Source organism: Condylura cristata, unplaced genomic scaffold, assembly GCF_000260355.1.
Source record: "Condylura cristata isolate star-nosed mole 26May11 unplaced genomic scaffold, ConCri1.0 scaffold00023, whole genome shotgun sequence".
In the NCBI taxonomy this organism is placed as follows: domain Eukaryota; kingdom Metazoa; phylum Chordata; class Mammalia; order Eulipotyphla; family Talpidae; genus Condylura; species Condylura cristata.
The window spans coordinates 14,718,921-14,739,707 of NW_004567124.1; the positions used below are offsets into that span (position 1 = coordinate 14,718,921).

The 20,787-nt window shown below is 35.1% G+C and overlaps 1 protein-coding gene across 1 annotated transcript in view; it reads left to right on the plus strand.

Moving 5' to 3' along the window:
* Positions 1 to 20,787, plus strand: part of PRTG (protogenin) — a 129,001-nt gene that overhangs the window by 54,919 nt on the left and 53,295 nt on the right. Inside the window, exons 5-11 of the mRNA XM_004687527.1 lie at positions 895 to 1,032; positions 1,293 to 1,451; positions 2,175 to 2,334; positions 3,072 to 3,319; positions 5,886 to 6,050; positions 10,500 to 10,805; positions 11,699 to 11,887. Coding sequence (XP_004687584.1) covers positions 895 to 1,032; positions 1,293 to 1,451; positions 2,175 to 2,334; positions 3,072 to 3,319; positions 5,886 to 6,050; positions 10,500 to 10,805; positions 11,699 to 11,887 — 1,365 coding nt within the window. The remainder of the gene's footprint in view (positions 1 to 894; positions 1,033 to 1,292; positions 1,452 to 2,174; positions 2,335 to 3,071; positions 3,320 to 5,885; positions 6,051 to 10,499; positions 10,806 to 11,698; positions 11,888 to 20,787) is intronic.

Consider the following 20,787-nt stretch of genomic DNA (forward strand, 5'->3'; position numbering starts at 1 on the left):
TGAAGGTGCTAGCTTTTAATTTTAAGTAATTTGAACTTACTTGAATGTAGTAGAAAGAAAATTTGAACTAAAGATGTAGCTGAAATTCACATGAATGTTTACTCCTCAGAAGAAATACTACTTCCTAAATAAACTATAAGGTTAATTTTTTTTGAGACATTGAGACATTGAGACTGAAATTATTTTTCATACTGTTTTAATTTTAGGCAGTACCCATTAGCTTCCTGACATGAAAGATTAAAAAAAGGCCTACTCAGACTTTTCCCTTTCTCCTCTGTCACAGAAATTCTTAACGAGATTAGTGAAAGTATTAATCGAATGTTTGAACCTCAACTCAAAGTACATTATATGGAAACAATTTAAATGTCCATCAACTGATGAATGGATTAATAATGTGTGTCCTAGCCTTATAATTAAATATTACACTATTATTGAATAATGATGAAATACTGATATGCAATATAGCATTGATGAACCTTGAAAACATGCCAAGGGAAAAGAAACCTATTGCCCAAAACTGCATAATGTATGGTTCCTTTTTATGAAATGTCTTGAATGAGAAAATCCAAAGAATCCAGAAGGCAGATTAGTGGTTATCAACCTATAGGTAGAGGAGACTGGATAATAACTGTTAATGGGTAAGAGGGTTCTTTTTGGGTGTGAGGAAAATGTTCTAAATTGATTAATCACTGCACAACTCTTAAAAATACTAAAAACCATTACACTACACTCTTCAAATGGGTGAATTGTACAGGTTAAATGAGTTACATATCTCAATAAATTTGTTTTTTAAAAAGAAAAAAGCTAGTAATTTATTAATAGGTTATTTAACTCATATTATTCATTATATCTTACTTAAAATTTGGTTTTATATTCTGCCTTTCCTCCCTAAAGCTAAGGTGTCCAAATCCTTCCACACACCAACTATTATAGCAGGCCCACAGAACATAACGACATCTCTTCATCAGACTGTTGTTTTGGAATGTGTGGCCACAGGAAATCCCAAACCAATCATTTCTTGGAGTCGCCTTGGTAAGTCCTTCTAAGTAGAAAAATAGTCTTTTCCTTTAAATTTGGTTCATTCTAGTAAAACTAATAAGATGCTTATTTTTTATACAAAAATTATTTGCCAGTTTAATGGCTTTTAGCCTTTTGGCAGTTCAGTGTGTAGAGAAAAGAGTTTTAGCTGAGAGAATTGTATGTGTTTTATGATATGACTGGATAGTGACGTTTTGACATAGTTTTAGATCATTTGCTACATTTTTCTAATTGAATTATTCTCTTTGAAATAGATCACAAATCCATTGATGTCTTTAATACGCGGGTACTTGGAAATGGTAATCTCATGATATCTGATGTCAAACTTCAACATGCTGGAGTATATGTCTGTCGAGCAACTACTCCGGGCACACGCAACTTTACAGTTGCCATGGCTACTTTAACTGTGTTGGGTATGTTTTCCGTCATTCTGCACCCAGAGGAATCGTACATTTTAACATTTGCTGTTTTATATCATTCATAGCTTACTTCCACCTTTCTTTAATTTTGTAGCATTGATAAGAGGTACTGTAGCACAATGATGAGTTTTCTTAGAAAATTAAAGCCATATGTTAGAATATAACTGTCATTTTGAAAAAGCCATCCTGAAAAAGCCATCCTGTTTGCCTACATACCACTATGTTCCTTTTTTTTATCATTATGTTCCTTGTTATTTAATATTCCCTTTTATCTCCACATCCACTCAGAAATCCATATATATACCCATTATCCAACCTAAAATTTCAGTCTGTTGATTATGTCTGTGTGCATCCACAAACTACTGTCTATTAGGGTTTAGTTATAGGGTACACATAGTTTTAGTGTGTTAATATGCTTAGTCTTAATAAGGAAGGAAGGCCTGTGGTGAGTAGACATCTGAGTAATGTAAAGGAAAGGCATCTGGATAGATGTATGTATATTTTGGATAAAAGACACAATGCCAAATATTTTCAGGTATGGTACTTGTACTGTCATTTGCTGTATTCTTCCTTGACTCTATATTGCTTGCATTCTCTCTCTCTCTCTCTCTCTCTCTCTCTGTGTGTGTGTGTATACTGCTCAATATATATTGCTATATATATATATTTTTGGGTTCATAAAAATAGGATTTTTTTTTCTTTTTTCTTTAAAATTAGCTCCTCCTTCATTTGTTGAATTGCCAGAAAGTTTAACCAGGCCTCGAGCTGGCACTGCTCGATTTGTATGTCAGGCAGAAGGTATCCCCTCACCCAAAATGTCATGGCTGAAGAATGGAAGGAAGATACATTCAAATGGTAGAATTAAAATGTACAACAGGTAGGCTCTGTCCCTTTATTACTTTTTACGTAAGATATCGTGACTTCAGTAATTTTTATGTAAAATGATTATAATTTTAATAGCAAATACCTACATTATCTTTGTATATAAAATAAAAATTAATTTTAAAAGTAAAGATTATAATATCAGCACACCATAATAGAGCCTTTTACATTTTATATATTAATCATAGAAATGATAGATTATAATAAAATGAATGTTCGGCAATTCCTCATGCCTGGTCTATAATCCTGGTTAAGTCACTAGGTTAATAGCAAGTATATTAACCCTTTGGAATTACAATTTCTTCTTTCACAAAATGGGAAATATAGAAAGAAATAATTGATTCTCTAACAATTCCTCTACAGTTCAAACTTAGAATCTTACAATTTCTAATACATGTGGAACAAAACTGAAGATTTTGTTGACCTGAATATTTGTATAACATGAAAAAATTATAAATTAAATGCTATTATGAAGTAATATCTTTCTCAATAAAGGCCAAATTTTTAAAAAGAGATTTAGTGTCACCTAAAGCATACAGAATTTTTATATCATAAGTGCTTGTTTACAGAAAATATTTTAATTCATTTAGATGTTTCAGTAGGACTAATGCCAGTTTCTTATTCCTTAATAACTTTTGTGATTTAACATGTGAGTGCACTTATCAGTAATTCAACTTTATTTTTATGTCATCATTAGGATTTTTCATAGGAATATTTTTTTTCTTTCCTCAGTAAACTAGTAATTAACCAGATTATTCCTGAAGATGATGCCATTTATCAGTGCATGGCTGAGAACAGTCAAGGGTCTATTTTATCTAGAGCCAGATTGACTGTAGTAATGTCAGAAGACAGACCCAGTGCTCCCTATAATGTACATGCTGAAACCATGTCAAGTTCAGCCATTCTTTTAGCTTGGGAAAGGCCACTTTATAATTCAGACAAAGTCATCGCTTATTCTGTGCACTACATGAAAGCAGAAGGTAAGCAATTTAAGGAATGTTTATTTTTCAGTGCTGCTTGTTGTCAATAATTTATTTTCAGTATGAGTGATGTCTTGTACAGTCCATAAAAATTTTTTGAAGTTCTGTGGCATTTCTTTTAATAATCTGTGATTCTGTTATCTTTTTTCATAAAGTTTGTATTTTTGTTCATTTTCCATATGTAAGTATAATTTCAGATTTTTGCTTCTTTTTAGAAGCAAGTACAAATATCTGCCTGCTAAAAATTAGAGTGGTGTCCTTATGAATTTTATTCCAGTCAATATGACTGAAAATATACTAATTTGATTATGTTATTACATAGGAATAATGGTTTAACTGCTTAATATAGTAAGCTATAGTCACTCTAACATATTATTTTTAAGGGGGAAATAAAAGCTAACAAAGCCCCCCATACCTGATTTTATATATTTTGAATATTTTCTGAAGTCACATAGAATTCTCTGAAAATTGAACAGGATACTCTTTGTTGGTAGCTCATTTAGTGTATAAAAGTAGAATTCAAATCTGTCCTGAATCCTTTACTTCAACTAGTATTTGTCTTTCTGGAATCTTTTTTATCATGTTTTCTTTTGGCTAAAAATTTTAAAGGTAAAGGAAAGTTACTCATAAATCCTAGAGATTTGTGTTGATTTTTCTTAGAAACCATAGTAGAGTTTTATAAATTCCATTTATATGTATAAACAGCTTTATTTTATACTGATTTAATGCAGTGTACATTAAAAACAAATTCAGACACTCAAAGAATGGTGACATAATAAAGTTGTCTGTAGAAACAGGTGGTTTGTTGTTGTTTGTTTTTTGTACTTTGAAGTAGTACTTTGAAAAGGAATATATTGAATTTAAATCAAGGGTCATGGTAGCAAGAAGAATGAAAGTCTGATAACTGAGTATGTTGGAGTATGTTAATACCCTTTTTAGTGATTTAGGAAGGTAAAAGGAATGCTGGTTTTGGTGGAGACCACTCCTGTTCACTATTATGGTTATTTCATTAGAGCCTCCACATGCAGCTCAGTGGTCTATTCAAGAACAGAACAAGGCTTTTTAATTCGAACTCAAGGACCTTGTTTGGTAGGTCAGAAATCGTACTATGCGGTTCCTAATTAACGAGCCATTAGCCAGTCTGTTGTGAAATGCCTGTAATCTTGTCTAATTAAAATGCTATCAAGTTAATTCAGAAATGTGGGAAAACTTAATAGTGGAATTTGCCTTCTGTTTTGTTTATAAATCCAGTGTGGAGAGAAGGGGCTTCATCCTTAGAGAGTTTTGATTAAGTTGACATGCATTTACTGTGAATTGTTCTCAAAGCACAGTAGCTGCCAGAGCTCTTGTTCCACTTTACAGGTTTTCTCTGTAGGAATTAAATCCCACAAAGACAAATCTACTTCTATACCTTGCCATGCATATTTTATTAAGAATTGCTGAGAATTTTTTTTCTTCTTTTAGAAAAAAGTTCTTTGTGGAACAAAGCAGTTTTTAAGCACATTCTGTGCCTCCTAGTTCTTTTACTTTCAATATAAATAAAAGAACAACTTGTGTCAGTCAAATTTAATAGAATCTCTAGGGGCAAAATAAGATCTTTTGCAGGGCAACTTTTGATTTGCTTTATTTTTACAAAGAGTGGAACCATTACACTCCCTACTGTCTCTTTCGTTTATGTTTAAAAGAAAAAAGAGACCATGAGTTTAAGCAAGTAAATTTCACACTGTTATGAATTACAATAATCTGGCAGTGTAAATTCTTTTGTGTTACTGCTATACATTGTCAGTGTTAAACGACATTGAGAAGAGATTAATTATTTTCACTTTGTTCAGTGGGAATTTCAATTTTTGAGAAAAATGAAATTGGCAATCTGTAGCAAGACATGGTTACTTTTAGGACAAAAAGCCTTCCTATTCATAGTTTTTAAAGAGTTGCAAAGGATAACAAAGATTAGAACCGTATCTACACAAAAACACTGGTTCAGAAAGATACCTGCATCCCCATGTTTATTGCTGCTTTATTTACATTTGGGAAGACATGGAAACAACCCAATGCCCAAAAGTGGATGACTGGATTAAAAAGATGTGGTACATATACACAACGGAATATTACTCAGCAACCAAAAAAAAAAAAATAAAAACATGCCTTTTGGAGCAACATGGATGGAGCTGGAAAAGATCATGCGTAGTGAAATAAGCCAGAAAGAAAAGGAAAAATACTGGATGGTTTCACTCATAGCAGGAGTATAACGGAGCAGGCGAGAAAAATAACAATAATAATGAATAGCTTTATACCAGAGACATTTTATGGGGTGGAATGGGATCAAAAAACAGTGGAGAGAGGGAAATGCACTGGACTATGGTGATGGCACACGGGTGATTTAGTGATGGGAAGCCTACAGGGATTACAACTGAGATGGAAAAGGCACAAAATGAAGTAAAAATAAACTATTATATTATTTAAAAAAAAATTAGAGCCAAGGGCCAGTATTTCATAGTCAAAGAAATGGTCTTGTTGATTTTATTTTGAATACTCACACTTTTTCAACAATGGTTCTTTACTATAGGTTTAAATAATGAAGAGTATCAAGTAGTCATCGGAAATGACACAACTCATTATATTATTGATGATTTAGAACCCGCCAGCAATTATACTTTCTACATTGTGGCATATATGCCAATGGGAGCCAGCCAGATGTCTGACCATGTGACACAGAACACCTTAGAGGATGGTAAGAAAGCACAATTCTTGGCCATTTTAGACTGAACACTAATATATATAATCAATTCCAGTGAATAAATGTTTTAAATTTTAAAAAAAACCATATCCTTTTTTGGTTAAAAAAGGAAGTTTGGTAATAACCTGACTAATTGGCCATTTCAAATGTTGCTTTTTGGATAATAACATAATAAAATAAAGTAAACTTTTTTATAATTCATTATATAAATTAGCATTAAAAGTATATTGCCACAGTATTTCTTTAAGATTCCTAGTTTAAATAATATACTTTTTAAAATTGAGTAGGATACAAATGTGAAAGTCCTTAGGCATGAATAAATATATAGAGTATTGAGTACATACACATATTGAGTATATACACACTGAGAATACAGTGCCCTACAGTCAGTACTGTAGGTCAGAGATATTGGACTTCTGAAATTGAAATTTAGTACCTGTCAGCTAAAAAGTTCTTAGAAAATCAAATATCAATTGTGTTATTTTTTAGATACAATAATGCTTTTTCTACTTAGGGGGGAAATATTACTTGTTCAGTTAATTACCTGACCATAGATATGAAAATAAATTGTCCTTTTGAAAACAGACTCTTAAAATGATGGGAATCTGTCAGGATTGTTCTGGAGAACTATTTCTGTTCCTCTAACTCATCATCTTTCTCTTTAAGGATACAAGAGGGTCACTTTTGTGTCTTGCAATTTGAAGGAGAATTATTTAACATATGATTAATTATATTATCCTCTCTTTATAAATGTTTTCTTATTCTCAGGAAATAATTTTTAGTTTTAAAAGAATTCTTCTATAAAATATTCCCAAGTCATTTTCTTTGTATATATGGCCCCAGATTGCTTAGTTATATTTATAAAATGCCACTTATTTAGATATTTATAAGTTTAGGGTTTGACTAGATGAAAAAATTAGCACTAACATGGATCCTGAATAATACTATCAGTTTTCATCTAAAAGTCCATTGTATTTTGGAATGAACCACATTGTATATGATATCCCTAGTTATCTCATTACATTTAATAATCTCTGACATGAATATCTATGCTGATACAAGCTGGTTTTGTCATGTTTTTGGTATGTGAAGTATAATCCCCCTCTATTCTTTTTTATAGAGATTTATTTTTATTTATGCATATAAGAACTGGGGCGTAGGCCAGAGATACGGGTTGGGGAGGATGAGAGGATTCACCAGAGACAGAGTGGGGAGCAGAACAGGTGAATCTACTGAAAGACGCTGCTGAGGGGCGTAGTGGGCAAAACAGGAAGGGTCTGCTGTGCCATGTGGATCAGCTCCCTGGCAGCAGATCTGACTCAGGCTGCAGTGGCTGCCAATATCTTGATAGCGTTAACTTTAAGCCCTGTGCCAACAAGAGGACCCCCTATATTCTTGAAGAAAATGAGTCTAAGTGTAGCAAGTTATGATCTCAAAAATTTTCTACTTTGGCCCTCCCTGGTGGTGCAGCAGGTTAAAGCACAGCACAAAGAAGTTGAAGTCTGTTCCTCATGAGTTCGATCCCCGCCTGCCCTGGAGGAGATCCACATGGCATGGCAGACCTCTCCTGACCCGCCCATTGTTCCCCTCAGCAGTGTACTTCGTCAATCTGCCTGTTCTGCACCCCAGTCTGTCTCTGGTGAATCCTCTCACCCTCCGCATCTCTGGCCTGTACCCAATTCTGTACGAATAAATAAATCTTTAAAAGAATTTTTTTCTACTTTAAGTCTTTTTTTTTTTTTTAAGATTTATTTATTTGTGCATACAGAACTGGGGTACAGGCCAGAGGTGTAGGGGTGGCGAGAGGCTTCACCAGAGACAGAGTGGGGAGCAGAACAGACAGATCTACGAAGTACACTGCTGAGGGGAGCAGCGGGCGGGTCAGGAGAGGTCTGCCACGCCATGTGGTCTCCTCCAGGGCAGGTGGGAATCGAACTCAGGCAGAAGTGGCTTTAGCTTCTCAGTGCTTTGCTTTAACCTGCTGCGCCACCAGGGAGGGCCTTAAGTCTTTTTTTACTCTGCATTTTAAAATAAAGTTCTTTTTGCTTTCTGGATTATGTGCAGACTTCAGTTTTTCAAATGTCTCTATTAAGCCCTCCTTCCCACCAAGTGTATTTCCTAAAGCCCATACTTCTCAAACTGAGATATGTGGGGCTTCTAGGGTGCGCAGCAGAAACAGCTAACACTGTGGAATGATAATCTTGGCTGTTCTAAAAATCTTCCCCCGTAATCTCTACAGAACCCTATAAAAGAATTACTATTATAAAAGAGTTGGAGTAGGGCCCTCCCTGGTGGCGTAGCAGGTAAATGCATCCCTAAGAAGCTAACGCCACTTCAGCATGTGTTCAATCTCAGGCCCCAGAGGTGACCCACATGGCTCAGCAGACCTCTCCTGACCTGCCCGCTGCTCCCCTCAGCAGTGTACTTCATCAGTCAGCCTGTTCTGCTCTCCATTCTGTCTGCAGTGAAGCCTCTCACTGTCCCTGCACCTCTGGCCTTTACCCCAGTTCTTTATGCATAAATAAATAAATCTTTAAAAAAAAAAAAAGTTGGAGTAAGAGGATAAGAATGTAGGTTGTAAGTTTCTTCACTTTCAAGGCTTCTGATCTTAGGTAACTGCTTTAACCTCTGTGCCTCAGTTGCCTCAGTTGTAAAGTTGAAATGGTATCTCCTTCATTGGGTGTTAATGAGTTCACAGACATTAAGGACTCAGACGTTCTTAATTGATTTTTTTCTCTCTCCCACGATGCTTTCATTCCTTCAGTAATTATTTATTGAGTGCCTGTTGTGTCTTTTTCAGCATTTAATAGTGAACAAATAGTGACTTCATAGAACAGGAGGCAGAGGAGCTATAAGACAAACAGTTGTTATACACCGTGTTAGCTAATACTAAGTCTATAGGAGAAGGGGAAAAGCTAAGGAGTGGGAGTATGAAATGTTGGAGTATTTGACAGTTACCAGAGAAGGGCTCACTGAGTAAATGACATTTCAATGGCAACCTATAGAAAATGAAAACAAGGGAACTAACTAGGCAGATGATGGGAAGAAGTTGTGCACTTTAGGCAGTGGAAATGGGCACTGCTAAGTGCCTTAAGCCCTGGCATGGCTGGAGTGCAGGGAACAAGGTGACAAGGCGAAGAAATACTGAATAGCCCAAGCATAGCTGGTAAGGACTTTGTGTGAAGTCACAGTGAGAACTTGACTTTTGCTTTGAGTAAACTGGGAGACAGTTCAACAGAAAAGTGTACAAATAGGATATTTTAACAGCTGATGTGTTGGGAATAGATGGTAGTTAACAGGGGCAGAAGCAGGGAACTCTATTAGCAAGTAATTGTGACACCAAAAGTTGAAAGTGATGGTAACATAACAAGACAAGGCAGTAGAGGTGGGTAGAACCACGGGGTTAAATGTGGTATGTGTGGAGCACAGATGTTTTTGGCTTGTGCAGTTAGATAAGTAATTGCCATTAACTGAGTTGGGAAAGACTATAGAAGGAGCTGTTATAATTATCCCCATTTTGTATGTGAAGAAACGTAGACAATAGAAAAGTTAATTTGACTGAAATCATGTAGAGTAGTAAGTTGAACAAGGATTCAAACACACAGAAACTACCTCCTGTTAATTTATATTAACAATCTTAATATTAATTTGCTTCCTATTACATTTGCCTCATTTTCCTGGAACCAGTTTTATACATTTTGCTTGGAGAAAAGCAAGATATTTATTTTCATGTTAAGTGTTACAGTTGAAAATAACAAACACAATAATTTTTAAAAATACAACACTTATGGCCCTCCCTGGTGGTGCCACAGGTTGAAGCACTGCACTGGAAGCTTAGGCCACTTCCGCATGAGTTCGATTCCCGCCTGCCCTGGAGGAAATCCACATGGCACGGCAGACCTCTCCTGACCGGCCCGCTGCTCCCCTCAGCAGTGTACTTTGATGATCAGCATGTTCTGCTCTCCACTCTGTCCCTGGTGGATCCTCTCACCCTCCGCATCTCTGGCCTGTACCCCAGTTCTGTATGAATAAATAAATAAATCTTTTAAAAAAAAAACTAACACTTATACTTCAAAATATTACTTGCCACCTTATAGCCATGGTATCCGAAGTTTCCCTACTGTTGTAAAATTCTCTCTTCCTTGTTTCTGTGGCTCTCTGGTGTAATTATTTGAGAGGTATTCTCAATTTTGTATGGATATTAAGTAATGTCATAATCATTTCAAATAACAAAACAATAAGAACAAACATGAAACCTTTGCTTTCTTTGGTTCCCTATGTCTGATCCTACCTTATTCTTTTCCTTTTTTAGTGGTTTGTACTCTGATTAACTGAAAACCTTTGTTAAGTGTTCCTATTAAGAGAATTCAATAAGTACTAGTGTGCTGATTGACAATTTGGAATCTAAATATTTACAAGCCACCTATTGTCTTTTATAACTAGTTCCCCTGAGACCTCCTGAAATTAGTTTGACAAGTCGAAGTCCCACTGATATTCTCGTCTCCTGGCTACCAATCCCAGCCAAATATCGAAGGGGCCAAGTGGTGCTCTATCGTCTGTCCTTCCGCCTAAGTACTGAGAATTCCATTCAAGTTCTGGAGCTCCCAGGGACCACACATGAATACCTTTTAGAGGGCCTGAAACCAGATAGTGTCTACCTGGTGAGGATTACTGCTGCCACCAGAGTGGGACTGGGCGAGTCATCAGTATGGACCTCACACAGGACACCTAAAGCTACAAGTGTGAAAGGTAAATCTAAACACTATTGAGGAAGAGTAGCACAGTATTTTTGCTTTTGAATAAAATTTTCTTAAGTTACATTCATACTTTAAACTTTCATTTTAGGAATAAAAATATTCCATAGAACATAAAGTTCATTGAAAAAAATGTGTTAAACTTTTAATTGAATAGTCCCCTTTGCATAGAATGCAGTATACCAACTTTTGGCTACATTATTAATTCATTTAGCAAATCCTTCATAGACTGAATCAAAGTGAATTTCAACCAAAAGTTACATACTAATAGAGACCTAATTAATATTATTATTATAAAAGTTTTAAATCGTCCATTTAAAAGGAAGACAGTAAGATTAGAAAGTTTTAGACCCTCTGCTTTTATTAATGTAGAATATAATGCTAGTAACATTGGTGTTTGTTGTTAATAGATTAATAATCATACCTATGCTCTCATCATAGAAATGTTGAATGGTCAAAACTAGAAAGTATTGGGGAAGGTGGAAATACAGTGTGAAGCGGGGCATAATGAACTATGCTGGAGGACTGTGGGTCCCTTAGTGATATGTGCAGCATGAGGACATGCAATTGTGACCCTGTGCCTCTGAATCACATACAGTGTTTTAAACCATTGTTTTTTTCAATTAAAAAAATTAGAAAGTATTCTCCTTGAAAAAATTGTTTTTATTTATGTGTTTTAGACTTATAGGTAATTTAGCTTAATCATTTTAATAATATTTTAAATTCTCTCTCACATTTCAATATTATAAAAATTTTCAAAGTTAGATTTAAGATAATTGTTGGAATTGAAATTTTTTTGCACTGTTGGCTTAAGACTGAGATCTACAATTCTGTGTTTTCATGTGAATTATAAGTAAATATACATACATTTCTGTTGAATTTTTCCAGCCCCAAAGTCTCCAGAGTTGCATTTGGAACCTCTCAATTGTACCACTATTTCTGTAAAGTGGCAGCAGGATGTTGAGGACACAGCAACCATTCAGGGGTACAAGCTTTACTACAAAGAAGAGGGGCAGCAGGAAAATGGTCCCATTTTTTTAGACACCAGTGACCTTCTTTATACGCTCAGTGGTTTAGGTAAGCCTGAACTGTGCTTCTCCTCTTTATCTTCCTCTGTAACTCACTTGGGGAAAAGTTAATGAATTTAAAGTTAACTTGATGGTAAAAAAAAAAGAGAATTGACCTCACAAACATCACTGTCACTGTATATCCTGCTTTTTAAGTGACTAGCTTTTGGCTGTGAGTAAACTGAAAAATGTCAGCTTTCTTTTTTATCTTTCCCCCACTCTGGGCATCTGCTTTTCTCTTTAGAGTTCACTTTGGTAGATTGAGATCCTGACCAATAGTCTGAGTATGTGGTGAATGTAGACTAGGAATGCAACATAGGAATATCAACAAATGATCAAATAGTACTCAGTGAAAAGTTTAACTTAGAAGTTTCCTGAGCATGTTGTGTAGGTGTATTATTTTACATGTATAAAGTATATGTAAAATATGCATAAAATAATGCTCTTATGTATGACCTGTGCAGCTCTGCATATTTATTTTATGTAGCTGTAATCCAAAACACAAGAGGAAAAAATTCTTAACTTTATATCAAGTGAACATGATAACTACTACACTATGGACACTAAAATTGTTAACTTTGTGTTAACAAGGCTCATCAGAGTCCTTTCAGACAGTTTTGTTCTATAATCATCCTGTCTTTGCAGAGTGAAAGAATTTCATGATGTATCCATGTTTAGTGGGGGGAAAAACTGTAGTAAACACTTGACTATAATCAGAAACATAGTTGATATGTAAAATCCACCCTTAGCTGCTTATTGCTCTGGAGTAGATTTTCACCTTTAAGTACAAAACAGTAAGTTTAATTAGGATTACTAGCCAAATACATACTGGGTTGTTATAACAAGTATTGGACTTCTGCAAAGCACTTTGACTGTCTCTGTCACATACTGCCCTTTGAGGTACAGTGGTCCAGCAGGGACTGGTCCACTTCTTTCCCTATCTTTATAGTAGTAGGGCTGTGAGAGTAACCTTTAACTTGAGTGCCTGTACAGTAGAAAGCAGAGGTGGAAATCTGGTTTTAGATGCAGGGACATAGATTCTCATCCTCTTGATCTTTGCCATTCTTTTACCATATCAATTTGCTTTTAATCTTAGTTAAATGAGTTTCACTGTTGATCTGTCAGCTGTATAGTGATGGGAGAAGTTAGATATGTCCCAGGGTGACCTTCCTTATACTGAGATGATGTTAGCCTGATCTGCTACCTCCAAAGTAAGCAACTGTTAACTCTAGCTATGTCTTCTCATTATCTTTCCTCTTTCCATATTCATTATTTGTTCAAGAAAATTACTCAGTATCAATCAAATTCAGTACTTTCAGTTTCTTCACTGTTAAGAAAATATGAAAATGAAAAAAGAAAATATGAATATGTAAAAGATAAAAAAATAGGTTCATAATACACATTTTTTGAACATACTTTGTAGGAAGTTTATTCTAAACAAATGAATAATTTATTAGCAAAAACCAAACTAATATTCTGCCTGGGAAAAACTTACATAGACATTTTATTAAAACTTTGACAATTCAAAACAAGTTTTTAAAATAAAAATTGAAGTCTACAGATTCATTTATATATATATATATATAAACACCCATTAGTCTTTGTTGACATTTTTATAGCTTCTAAATAATAGTTTTCAGTACTTTATTTATTCCTATGTTTTAAAAATAAATTGCATATATTGTTGTTTGTGTTTGTTATGTTGTACAGTCCTTTGCAGATGCTATTTGGGATAATTCAGGTTAAAATCACTTTATAACGCATGAGTTAAGAAACTATTTTGTTATAGTCAATTTGCCCTATTAAAATAGCTCTATATTTCCTATCTATGGAATTAGACTGAATTGTTGGTCTAATCACAGTGTAGGACAACAGAGAATTCTGTCACAGCTGTAGGGCTTTCTTGTTCAACAGCAAGCTCTGCACCCCTGGAGTTGCCAAGTCATGGCCTGAGCGGTAGAATAGCAGGGTTGCCTTGTGCGGATTCAAGCACTGTACAGCTGTTGACTAGATCACCTTTAAAATGCCTTTTAATCTTGAGAGCCTAGGAGTCTAGTCTTCCTTTTCTAGGAAGTCACTGCTGGGGCTCAGCCAAGCTTACAGCAAGTGAATGGATTTAACCCATGAAGCAGGCAAGTGTTTATAGCTCTCACCCCTTTCCTTCTTACTTTTAGCCATTGGGAGGGCAGTCTGATCTGCCCTCAGCTGACATCCCAACTGGACAACTGACCATCTGTGACCATTTTTAGGGAGAGCATCTGGCAGTTGCTGCCTGTTTAACAGAGAATGATGTGTCTAAAGGGCAGTAGGTTAAGGGAATCCTATCTGCTTCTTGTATAGTGAATACTCGCTTTCACTGAGCTTTTGCACATTGAATATACTCTAACTAGAACTAGATTTACTGAGTGGGCTTGGAAATGAAATTTAAATGCTTCTGTTTGCTGATTCATTTGAATAGCAAATTGATAACCCAGAATTTCATTTTCATACTAATGCCCTTTTTGATGCTCTAATACACATACTTTGGTTTTCACTGCTGGTAATTAAGTTTTCAATAAAAAGGTATGTAATTGGGACATGTTATTCTTGGTAATACATGCAGTTCTTTGCTTCTAAAAAAAAAAAGAAAAGAAATAGCTAAGTGAGTTATTTTTCAATTAATTTGATAAGCATTTTGTATTTTTCTGAACCAGATAAAAAGATGATAGAACCAGATAAAAAGATGTGATAGATGTGACCCCTGCTTAAAATAGGGAGAATTAAACTGAAAGATATGACTGACTTGTCTCATTTTTCCCAGAATTTCTGATTAACTAAATTTAATTGTAGTTAATAAGGAAAGAACTATTTTAGAACATTTTACTCTAAACCCTAAAAGCTCATTTTCCTGAAATGTAGAATGTCTATACTTTAAAGTGGCTAAAAAGATTCTTATGTCTTCATTAACATAGTATAAAATATGCTGAGTAATGAAATTATTTTGATGCTGCAAGTGTTCTAGTTTAAAGATTTTACAATCTACAGTTTGCTTTTAATAAAAATGGCTTACTTTCGGGAGGGTTGGGGAAAAACACTTTGTGCTTAAATATTTATGTGATTTGTTATAAATTGTGATCTGAAGTTTTGTTCAAGATTTTGTGTTTTGTGATTATTTTCGCTTAAATATTTTTTCTTGGAATTTTCAATATATGTTTTGAGTAGAATTTAAAAATTAATAGCACACTTTATGTTAATAGACTGGTTGAAATAATGCATTCCTCTGTTTTCAATGTTTATTTCAGAAATTTGCTTTGAATTCGAAAGTTGGAGTTTCTAATAGCAAAAGAAGTATTTTCCTAACCTGCCAGAAATTGTTCTTCATTGTTCAGTATTTGTATAGTATTTGTATAATAGAACACAAATGGTGGTGTTAGTTTAGCTTCTCTTTTGTCATAGAACCTGTGCTACTCAGTTTCACAGCTTGCAGTATTAGTAAGCATGAGATTGAGCACCATCTGTAAAGATTCAAATTATTTAAAATCATTAGTAATGTTCGTAGATGATTTGTACACTTTCAAAACTCCCTAAGAGTAGCAATGCCTGGTTAATAATGTAATGTTAAAGTCACTTAAATGTTAAAGTCACTTAAACCAGTGTATGTGGAAGCATGATATTATTAAGTCAAATTTCTGGGTGTCTTATTTTACATAATAAAAGAGGATTTGGTATGTTGTTACATATACAAAGAAAGGAAATTGAAAACTATCATATTGGTATGGGACTAGAAGAATTTGTAATCTTCCCAAATTTCCCAAGGCAGGAAAAGATTCAGTGGCATAAAAGAGACTACTTAAGCAGGTACATTATGAACCTAAGAGTTATGACTTTGTGTTAAAGAGAAGTAAAATAACTCAACTTATGAAATATGGAAGGTATTTTTTTTAAAGCTTTATTTATTTATGCATACAGAACTGGGGTACAGGCCAGAGGTGCAGGGACAGCGAGATGATTCACCAGAGACAGAGTGGGGAGCATAACAGACAGATCGACAAAGTACACTGCTGAGGAGAGCAGTAGGCAGGTCAAGAGAAGTCTGCTTCAGGGGCTGGTGGGGTTCGAACTCAATTCAAGCTGAGTGGTTTTAGCTTCTTAGTGCTGTGCTTTAACCCTCTGCACCACCAGGGAGGGCCACCAGGGAAGGCCCAGAGGTCATCTTTTTTTTTTTTTAAAGAACATTTTTTTTTTTAAAGGTTTATTTTTGCATACAGAACTGGGGTACAGGCCAGAGGCTGAGGGGCGGCGAGAGGCTTCACCAGAGACAGAGTGGGGAACAGAACAGGCAGATCGACAAAGTACACTGCTGAGGAGAGCAGTAGGCAGGTCAAGAGAAGTCTGCTGCGCCATGTGGTCACCTCCGGCGTGGGGATCAAACTCATGTGGAAGCGGCTTTAGATTCTCAGTGCTGTGCTTTAACCCGCTGCGCCACCAGGGAGGGCCCAGAAGTCATCTTTTAAGGCAAACTATAAAGTCTTTTGAGAAATTCTTTCCTCACCCCTCTCACACAAGGAAATCTAAGATAACACAGAAAAATCTTTGAAAACATCCTAGATGAAAATCCTTATAATGTGGTTGTTTCACAACTTTCTGACTGCGTTTCTTTTGATGCAGTCAAAATGCTCTATATTTTATAACTAAATCTTCCTATTCATGAATACTTACAAGTATATCTTTACATACTGATTTTAACCTGCAAATTCATTTAAGCTAAGAAGTGCCTTGATAGCAACTACCAGCTCAAATGCTGTAGATGCCAGAATTCTTTAATTCTGTGGTAATTGATAATCAGTGACACAAGTATCATTAAACATTCTGCCCAGATTAGCATTCACTTTATATTTATTTGTTGACAGACTATTTTTAGGATTGGTGTACAAATTCTATTAACATTGCATTCATTTACCAAGGCAAGACATACCTCAAATTTTTTGTCTCTCTTCAATTCTTCTTATGCCTAACCACAATTATTTTCCACATTTAGTAGAAATGGCTCTGTGAACAATGTGTGATTATATCCTTCCCTTCATTCCTTTCAAAGAATTAAAAACTAAATTCATTTAACTGAATCATTCAGTAGCCTACGTAAAGGAATAAGCTTTAAAACTGACTGGCAGAGTTGAGGACAACTTACAACAGCACGAAGGGAACATTTAAAGAGCATTATATTTCATTTTGTTTCCTATCAGGTATCTTTTAAGTTATCCTTTCTTATGTTGTGTTTATTATCAACCTAAAATATGTTAAAACTTCAAAACAGATTTTAAGGAGTACTCTTTTTCTGAATTTACCAAGAGAGTCGAATTTTTATTTCCTTCTCCATAGCATCTGTAATGCTATCTGTAATCTATGGAAAATATCAAATGTAATTGGTATTCAACTCAAATTTTAAACCTATAATATTTGAAAATTTCAGAAGCCAATACCTTAAAAGAAATAGAGTATTCATTTCTAAAAGAAATCCTGTTACTAAATGCTACTGCATTAAAACTATTAAAAATTTTATCTGCCACTTTGCAACTACCTCTATCTAAAGACAAAATGTTTGCACATTGATGAAACTGTAAGAACTACACAAAAGTTATAGTTCATCATCTAATTATCCTCAGTTGCCTTCCTTTTCTTGAATGAAAGGTTATATTCCATTCTAAAATATTTTTGATACTTTCTGGATGAATTTACAGCTGTATTTCCATTTGGAAAAATAGCTAGCTTTTAAGTTTCAACTCTACTGGGAATCCACTTATGACCCCAAAAGGTGTCAGTCATTCCCATGGTACATCATTTACAGTGCTCTATTATAGGAAGCATGTGGTCCTGACAGTTGAAAGAAATATATCGGTTGAATAAGTTTCTTATCTGCTGCCTGGGTTTGACCTCAAGCTCCACAACTTATTAACAACTTAAATTCTGGTTGTTTGCCTAATCTTTTAGTTAAGGATATGAATAATAATAATAGCTATTTAAAAAAAAAAGAGATTTAAATGAAATAATTACATAAAAGTTAGCATAGTACCTAAACAAATGTTTACTGTTTTAGTTACCTTTAAAATTGTTTTCCTCCCAGGTATAACCTGGAAACCTGAATTAAAAAATGTGTGTGTTGTGTGTGTGTGTGTGTTTTACCATGATCGCTATATTTTGGTCACCAGTGCTTCTTGCTTTTTAATATGTGTATGAATTACCCAGGGATCTTATTAAAATGTAATTTTAATTCAGGAGATCTTGTTGAAGCCTGAAATGTTTGTTTTCTCACCTTTGTAAGGGTTAGGAGTATAACCAGGGTTAGTCAGTTTTTTCTTTAATGGACCAGGTAGTAAATATTTTCATTTTCATGGCTTTTACGGACTGAATATTTATGACCTACCAAATTTCACATGCTGAAGCTCTACACTCTAATGTTACTCTGTTTGGAAGTAGAGCTTTTGAAGACAGGTGATGAATGTTAAATGAGTTCATAAGGGTGGCGCCTAATTCATTGGGGCCATTAAACTTATATGAAGAGATCTTTTCCATCATGTGATGTCACAGTGAGAAGACAGCTAACTACAAGCCAGGAAAAGAACTGTTAATAGAAAATTAACTATGCCAGACTTTGATCTTGAACTTCCCAGTCGCCAGAACTATGGGAAATTATTTTTTTGTTGTTTAAGCCATCCTGTCTATGGTATTTTGCTATGGCAACCCAAGCTAACTAATACAGTGAGCCATATGGTCTCTGAAACAAGTTACTGTAGCATGTAGCACAAAAGCAGCCCTAAAAGGTAAATGCATGGATATGGGTTATATTCCAATGAAACTTTATTTGTGGACACTGAAATTTCCTATCATTTTGATGTGTTACAAAATACTATTTAAATTTTTTTTTCTGAAACAAGGAAAATTATTTTTACTGTATATTACTTACATGGTTTGCTAATTCCAGGTATAGACTTTATATTTCCTGCTCTTCAAACTGGGGTCCCAGATAAGTAGCATAATTTATTGAAATACTGTATTTCAGGTCCCACCCTTCTACCACTGCCCCATCTCTTCTAGATCTACTCATTCAGAAGCTCTGTTTTAACAAGGTTCCTGATTCAGTGTATGTTAATGTTTTGGAAACATTGGTCTTGGTGACCTGATAATATTAATTACTTATAAGTTAATAACTTTTAGTTCAATTTATTATTCCTGTTGAAAATCATCTAGAAGTTTGTTTTGTGCCTTCTTGGTTCTGATAGCACTAACTCTTGTCACTGCAGTTATAGTTTTTAATTATTGTTAGCATTAAGCCTCTCTTTATTCCACTACTGTTGTACTTTATGTTGCTTATTTTGCTTCTGGTTCTCATCTTTCAAATGGAAGAGGAAGGGCAGTGGACACTCAATCATATCATCATTAAGTCAATACATTTCACTCCAGCTATCCAGGGAGAGGATAATCTCCTAGTTTGGGCCCCTGTCCCTGCATTTATTTTACCACCGAATGTTCATTCACAAATTCATGCCTTCATTCACAGATATTTACCAAATTCACTATGTGGTAGTTCCTACATTCAAACACAATCATGGTCAATATAGGTTTGGACATAACATTTGAAGAACTTAGCATCTAGGCAGATCAATAATTAAATAAACAACTAAAATAAATTGTGATTAATTATTTCACAGTGAAATAATTCAGGTCATTGTTAACAGCACTTGAAAGTACCCTCAGAACTTTATGAGAGCTGAGATCATAGTAACTTCCAGGAAGAAGTAACATTTCAGTTGTATAAGAAGAATACAACTAATTGTTTAGGAAGTATAAGATTAGTCAGGCAAGAGCCCTCCATGGTGCCACAAGGGGTTAAAGAGCAGCTCCATGAAGCTATCCCCAGCCCCTACAGTAGGAATTAAACCCCCAGCCAAGGAGGTGACCCACATAGTGCAGCAGTCCTCTCCTGACCCTCCTACTGCTCCCCTCAGCAGTGTTTTTCAGTACATCTGCCTGTTCTGTTCCCCACTCTGTCTCTGATGAATCCTCTCCCTCTCCCCACCAATCTGGCCTATACATCAGTTCTTGCATACATAAATAAGTAAGTCTGAAAAAAAATACTTAAAGACCTGAAGCAATACAATTATGTGGGAAAAAAAAAAAAAGATTAGCCAGGCAAATGGGCAAGATCAAATAATAAATAATATATAACAAAATAAAAATAATTTTAAAAATACATTGTAGGCACTGGGTCTTCAGTAAATCCTATGGAACAAACTATAAAAAGCTCTGAAACAATTGTCATGCCTCACTGTAAATGTACCTCTCCAAAGAGGGGATGGCAAGACCCTGAAAATACATGGGAATAGTAAAATTCTTGTTGGATGGCCAAGAACGGTGGCAGGGTGGGGGGTTTGTATTCTGGAATACCTGCATTGGTACTGTTACTACAGTGAAGCTAGAGACCCCACAAGAGGCCAGCGTCTGCTAAACAACTGAGAGAATTCGGGCTTATCCTGAGGACATTGTGAAGCTATTAAATGATTTTAAACAAGCAAGTGACCTGATTTGTTTTATGTTTAGAAATTTTTTTCCATTTCAATGTATAGAATTCATTGCATTGAAGACACAAAGGAGCTCAAAATTGCCTCTTCACAGAGAAGAGTTTTTGTGAACTTTGTCTTTCACTTACTTTATGGCACAGAGACATTATGAAAGTCTGTACTCCTAGTTTGCTGCAGTTCCTTCTGCACCTGCTAATTCCCATGTACACACACAAATTTTAGAAAGCAGCAAACTCTGTTATGTAACTTAGTCTATCCTCAGCTTTTTTTTTTTCTTTAAGATTTATTTATTTGTGCATACAGAACTGGGGTACAGGCCAGAGGCTCAGGGGCGGCGAGAGGCTTCACCAGAGAC